Here is a 7,500-nt window from a genome sequence, read left to right on the forward strand (position 1 = left end):
TATACATATATATACATATATATAAATATATATATATATATATATATCTATATATATATATATACATATATATGTATATATACGTATGTATATTATGATTTTCAATTTACTTTTGAAAAATGGAAAATTAGAAAAAAAAAAATTTTTCTCGCATAATTTTAATTTTTCAAAATTATGTATAATCATTAGAATAATCCTGAATATTTTTAATTATTCGCTTATTGTTTATTTTATTTCACTTTTTCATGAGTTTTCCCATTCACAATCATTTTTTATTTTATAACATTATTTACCTCAATTACCTTCATTCATATTCTATTATATCGATGTATAATATAAATATATTTAAATATATATATACACATATATATATATATATATACATATATATATACGTATGCATATTATAATTTTCAATTGACTTTGAAGAAATGGGAAATTGAAAAAAAAAAAAATTTTTCTCACGTTATTTCAATTTTCCAAAATCACGTATAATTATTAGAAAAATTCTGAATATTTTTAATTAGTCGCCTATCTTTTATTTCACTTCATTTTTACATAATTTCTTCCATTCACAATCATTTTTTATTTTATTACATTATATACCTCAATTACCTTCATTCATATTTTATTATATCAATGTATAATATAAGTATACATGAATATATATATACATATATATGTATATACATATATATATGTATATATACATATATATATATATATATACATATCTATATTATAATTTCCAATGTACTTTTAAAAAATGGGAAATTGACAAGACAAAAATTTTTCTTACATTATTTCAATTTTTCAAAAATATGTATAATTATTATAAAAATCCTGAATATCTTTGATTATTTGCTTATTCTCTATTTTATTTTATTTTTTCATAATTTTTTTCATTCACAAACATTCTTTATTTTATTACATGATTTACCTCAATCACCTTCATTGAAATTCGATTATATTATTGTATGATATAAATATATATAGATATATACATACATATATATGTATATATATATATATGTATGTATATGTGTATATATATATATATATATATATATACACACATTTATATATATATATATATATACATATGTGTAATAGAATTTTCATTTCACTTTTAAAAATGGGAAATTAAAAATAAAAAAAATTTTCTCACATTATTTCAATTTCTCAAAATTACGTATAATTATTATAAAAATCCTGAATATTTTTAATCATTCGCATATTTTTTATTTTATTTAATTTTTTTATAATTTTTTCCATTCACAATCGTTCTTTATTTAAAAAAATTATTTACCTCAATTACCTTAATTTATATTTTATTATATTAATGTATAATACAAATATATATAAATATATATATACATGTATATGTACATATATGTATATATATATACGAACATATATATATATATTTATACATATGTATATTATAATTTTCAATTTACGTCTAAGAAATGAGAAATTGAAAAAAAAAAAATTTTCCTTACGTTATTTCAATTTTTCAAAATTATGTATAATTATTAGAAAAATCCTGAATTTTTTTGTTTATTCGCATATTTTCTATTTTATTACATTATTTACCTCAATTACCTTCATTTATATTGGATTATATTAATGTATAATATAAATATATATAAATATATATATACATATGTATCCATATATATATGTATACATATATGGACATATATATATATATATACATGTATAAATGAATATATATACGTAGATTATAATTTTCAATTCACTTTTAAAAAAAGGAAAATTGAAAAAAAAAAATTTTTTCCACAATATTTCAATTTTCTGAAATTATGTATAATTATCAGAAAAATCCTGAATATTCTTAATTATTCGCTTATTTTTCATTTTATTTCATTTTTTACAATGTTTTTCACTCATAATCGTTTTTTATTTTATTACATTATTTACCTCAATTACCTTCATTTATATTTTATTCAATTAATGTATAATATAAATGTGTATGAATATATATATATATACATATATATCCATATATATATATACATATATACACATATATATACATACATATATATACATATACATATATATATATATATATATATACATATGTATATTATAATTTTCAATTCACTTTTAAAAAATTGGAAATTGAAAAAAAAAAATTTTTCGTACATTATTTCAATTTTTCAAAATTATGTATAATTATTAGAAAAATCCTGAATATTTTTAATTATTCGCTTATCGTTTATTTTATTTCATTTTTTCATGATTTTTTCCATTCACAATCATTTTTTATTTTATTACATTATATACCTCAATTACCTTCATTTATATTCTATTATATTAATGTATAATATAAATATATATAAATATGTATATACATATATATCTATATATATACATACATATATGAATATATTTATGTATATTATAATTTTCAAATTACTTTTAAAAAATGGGAAATTGAAAAAAAAAAAATTTTTCTCACGTTATTCCGATTTTTCAGAATTATGTATAATCATTTTTTATTTTATTACATTATTTACCTCAATTACCTTTATTTAAATTTTATTATATTAATGTATAATATAAATATATATAGATATATATACATATATATGTATATATATATATATATATATATATATGTATATATATATATATACACATATACATATATATATATATATGTATATTTATATACATACCGGGACAATCTCTTGAAACTATACATATAATGCGCATGCGCGAGTTTTATCGGCTGCTCGGGCAGGCTGGCCACTCCGAGTTTCAGCTGTCAAACTCTGTTTCTGGCGGCGGCGTAGTTCATACGAATTTTTGAGGTTAGAATCTCAAACGGTCGAGGTAGTGACTCGGAAAGTTGATGCTAATGCTCTTTGAAAATTGGCTTTATTCGACTAAAATGAGAAATCTATTTAAATGTTGGGTGCTTGGAAGAAACGCAGCAGGTAGGTGCGAACACTTCATTTAATCATTTTTATTATTTCGTACATTAGAAATAACAATGGAACTTTTATCTATCAACAGGTGATACGGCGAAAATAATTACATCTCTGATATTCACTGTTATCTGCCCATTCAATTTGTCAGACGTACAAAGATCATCGCCACTTTCAAGCAACTAAGCAACTCTCTCACTCTTTTGTGATTTCAGGGGGTAATATTGAATTGTATCACTTTCGAAAATGAGACTTTAAACCGAGCGTTCAAGAAATTTTAATATCTCACTATCTGTAACGGAACTGTGAATCTTTTTTTTCTTGAAAATAGTTCAACAAAATTTACGAATAGTTGATAGCCAATGTATTTTTTCCGATTAACAAATTATTGCTACTACTATTTAAAATTTCCGAATGATTATCAGAATTTATGTCGCAAATTTTCAATGATGTTCGATTAAATAAATGAAGAGGACCTAATACTCAAATTGAAAATTCAAGTAATACTAGATTTATTAAAATGATTTCTGTATTTCATGTTAGTGCGGTTCGAAACAAAGAAAATCTAATCGAAAGCGTAGAACTGAGGAACGTAAATCACATCCTGTGACACAAGTTGAAAATCAAGTTTCTCAAAATGCGCCTCAATGTCACAATTAGCTTCAAGGACAATCATGTTTTAGAGTAATGTCAGAACATTATTACGAGGATCTTGACTTATCGGATTCAAGATTGTGTCCCTTGTTCCATCAAAATAAATGAATATCTTATTTTCAACCAAGTTTATGAAGATTTTTTTCCAAATAATGTAATCCGATACAATATCTTGTTCTTAGTCCTCCGAACATCACCTTCTAACAAGGATATTTGGAAAGAGTCCCTTTGTTGCAGAAACCATTATAAAATTCTTGGTTTTCAATTCGTGCTACTGAATAACTCTGTGTTTCAGGTTCCATTTTCAATCTCAAAATGGGATTTTTTTTGCTCCAGATAATGCTAACATGAAATTCAGAAATAATTGCGGTACATGGAGATTCACAAGCTTTCAGTCTTAGCGTAGGACCCTATAAAGAGTGTAAAATTGAATTTGGTTTCAAGTTATCGTGCAACTAGCTAGCCAGATGACACCGTCAACTAAGATTAAATTTAAAGACATTTTCAACTGAACTTATTCAACAGTTCTAGATTTAGATTGATTCAGTTTGCCTAGCAAAATTCAACCCTACAATCTAATTGAGGACTTGAAAAACTATTTATCTGAATTCAATGCCAAAGAGAGCAAAAGTAAGCTTCAAAATAAGATACCAAATCAAATGGTATAAAGTTTGAAAAACAATGCTGGTCAATAATAATGCTTAAATTACAATGGTGCACAGAATGATTCCTCGGTAGAATGAATTGGCAGCAACGGTTAAGTAATAAACTTATCGCTATTGGCTCGATCAAAGTAAAATGATGGGATATTCAGCCATTATGATCTGTAGTATGTCCCGCTCTTCAATTTTGCCTCAACTGATGTTAAGAAGGTGGCGATGGTCTGATAAAATTCACTCCGGCAGCTGATGTCTGACGAAACAACTAGGTTCAATGGTTCTAATGATTGCACCGCTCGAGAAACCAGGATCCTTGCCACCTAAACGTTTTGACCATCAGGTAAGGCATAATTTTCCTCGTGTTAATTAAAGTTTAAACTTCGAGCCTGCTGAAAAAAAAAACGAATTTAATCATTGAATCCATGTTAAAATATTGTCATTGTCAAAGATCACGTAATTGGAAATTTACTTACATGCTTCGATGCCTGACAAATGTAGTCCCGCTTTGACAATGAATTATTTCGTACCTGAAAATATTAGAAGCTATTATTATCAAACAGGATCTTTTGGTATTTTTGAATACAACTAATTTCCAATAAAATTCACAAAACATAAAACGTTAATGAGACGCATTGCCACCAGACATCACCTGGCTTAATGCTCGAAAATTACAATCACAAATTACTGATCGTTAGATATCGTTTGACGTATTGCTTTTGTGAATACCATTTATTGAATTTGTATTGTGGAGTTTTTTCATAGTCCATATTTTTTCGAAATCAACAAAATTCTTCGATTAGCAAATTCACAATATGATCGCGAATATCACGGTATAATCGCGAGGTTACTGAAATTCGTTCACCTGAACCGCTGAATACGAGGTGAATAAACATCGCCGATCACATCGCGAAACTATTTCCTTGTTTTCCTACGTAATGATGAAGAGGGACATCGATTTCTAGAATTGAAACTCAGAGACAGATCACCACGTGGTATTTAACCAGATAGTTCGTATCCTAATTCTGTGCATACCGGCGACACTGGGAGGGCGCGAAAACCACGATTCTGGTGATACCAGAATTTGATTGGATGAGGGCAACGATCGCGACTGGTATCAGCCAATACAATCATCTTTCTCCAGAGTTTCGTAACTTTCCCACCCGCGAATATAAACAACCCCGCCCGCGTAAATTGACCACTTTGCAAAAAGATCGCGCAACTTCAACCACGTGTCTGGCAACTACCTCGATCTTTTTGTGAATTTTTTCATCGTGTTCATTAGATAAAAAAAATGCCTAATTACAAGTTTTCTGTGCAGGAAAAGGTGGAATTAGTGAAATTTCATTACCAGGGCCTGTCTTACCGGGAAAATCAGGCCCATTTCGCCGTCACACACCCGGATCGACCAACACCTTCGTTAGCGACCATCAGGAATCTGGTTCTAAAATTCGAACAATCCGGTAGTGTCGACGAGAGAACCAGGAAAATCTCTCAACCAAACCGTCAGCTGAGCTGGGATACTAAGCTGGACATCTGCTTGACCGTCGAAGAGGATCCATTCAAGCCTATCAGCCGCATCGCCCAGGACTTGGAAATATCTAACGCGTCGGTCAGAAGAGTATTGCGTGAAGCTAAGTACAGATCGTACAAGTTTCAAGTCCATCAAGAACTCTTGGCTGGTGATAACGATAGTCGTCTTCGCTTCAGCCAAGAGTTGATGGAACGTCTGAACGCAGACGAGGGCTTGTTGAGTCGCATTTGCTTCTCAGATGAAAGTACGGTGATACTTGTCGGGAAACCGAACAGGCAGAACACCAGAGCCTGGTGTCGAAACAACCCTCGTCTGTTCATTCAGGCGGGCACGCAGTACCCGTTGAAGCTCAACGTCTGGCTTGGCGCGATTGGCAATCGGCTGATTGGGCCATTTTTTATTGATGGAAACCTCAACGGCGAGAAGTATCTCTGGTTGCTGAGAGAGAGGATTGTACCGGCTCTTAGGCTGATTGAAGAAGAAATCGTGAGTGTATTTCATCACGTAGAGCTGGCGTTATTATCAGCAGAGTGCGTATGATCTTCAAACGAATAATTTTACGCTTACTACAAGTAACGTATCATTTTCTGTGTTTAGGGCGAACCTGTTTGGTTTCAGCAGGATGGAGCCCCACCGCACTTCACACGTACGGTGCGTGATTACCTCGACCAACAATTCCCTGGACGCTGGATTGGCAGGGGGAGCCCGGAGGTCGAGTGGCCAGCCCGTTCACCTGATCTCGCTCCCTTGGACTACGGCTTGTGGGGCCATTTGAAAAATGTTCTGTATGCCCAAGGTAGGATTGAAGACCTTGCCGCACTGCAAGCTAGGATCTTGGACATCCTGCAGAACCTGTCACCGGATATTATATCCAATACGACAAATGCCTTCTACGACCGGCTCGGTTACTGCGCTGCAGCTGCTGAAGGGCATTTCGAGCACTTTTTGAAAGGCAACCAATGGCCAGACGAGGGGTGATCAGAAGAGTGGAGATTGGTCTCCCAGTGTTTTCGGACGATTGTCTTGTAAGTTATTGTTTTGTTTCCTAATTTTTCATTAATAGCATGATTTACACTGTAATATTAACTGTTGTTCTTTTTCTCTTTTTATTTTTGGATATCTGGTGAACCCTCTTTGTTAACGGAATATTGACTGCTGTACAATGGAGCTGCAAAAACTTTGTCAACTAATCAATGATGTCGGCGAGGGTTTTTGTGAGTATTGCGTCGGGTACGTTTTCTGTTAATTGCTACTCTTTGTCCTCCTAAGCTTCGTGTTTAAGATGAATAATTTCTTTATTCCTTGTTACTCATTTCTTTTATTTATTTCATGTTCATCGGCACTAATTACTGACTTCTGGAGCACTGCACCGTAACGAATCTACTCTGGAAATACCTTCTACTGGGTCTCAACCATTCATTTATTTTTAATTTTATGTAAATAAAGAATCTGTTCACAATAAACATTGTTTTTACTTACCTACCTCTGTTTGTCCAGACTCCCACATGTTAATGACATTTCACGTTGAATTTCAGATTTCTTCTTTCAATAAATAACACCCAATTTCTGTATCATTTGATATTTGCTTTTCCGTTAAATTTTTTATTGCGTCGGTTGAATATCTTCCGAAATCAACCACGGTATTGCTGAACGATACTATTCTTCTTAGACAATTCACGCTACGTAAAAATAAACA

The 7,500-nt window shown here is 30.4% G+C and overlaps 2 protein-coding genes across 2 annotated transcripts in view; both read left to right on the forward strand.

Annotated features, from left to right (window-relative positions):
- The window catches only part of LOC124295634, a 9,774-nt gene extending 5,618 nt beyond the window's left edge, over nt 1-4,156 (forward strand). The window contains exon 3 of the mRNA XM_046746240.1: nt 4,140-4,156. Coding sequence (XP_046602196.1) covers nt 4,140-4,156 — 17 coding nt within the window. The remainder of the gene's footprint in view (nt 1-4,139) is intronic.
- A 1,408-nt stretch (nt 4,157-5,564) lies between these two features.
- The window catches only part of LOC124295635, a 12,374-nt gene continuing 10,438 nt past the window's right edge, over nt 5,565-7,500 (forward strand). Inside the window, exons 1-2 of the mRNA XM_046746241.1 lie at nt 5,565-6,290; nt 6,402-6,733. Of these exons, the coding sequence (XP_046602197.1) occupies nt 5,565-6,290; nt 6,402-6,733 (1,058 nt within the window). The remainder of the gene's footprint in view (nt 6,291-6,401; nt 6,734-7,500) is intronic.

This window comes from Neodiprion lecontei, unplaced genomic scaffold (assembly GCF_021901455.1).
Source record: "Neodiprion lecontei isolate iyNeoLeco1 unplaced genomic scaffold, iyNeoLeco1.1 ptg000044l, whole genome shotgun sequence".
In the NCBI taxonomy this organism is placed as follows: Eukaryota; Metazoa; Arthropoda; class Insecta; order Hymenoptera; family Diprionidae; genus Neodiprion; species Neodiprion lecontei.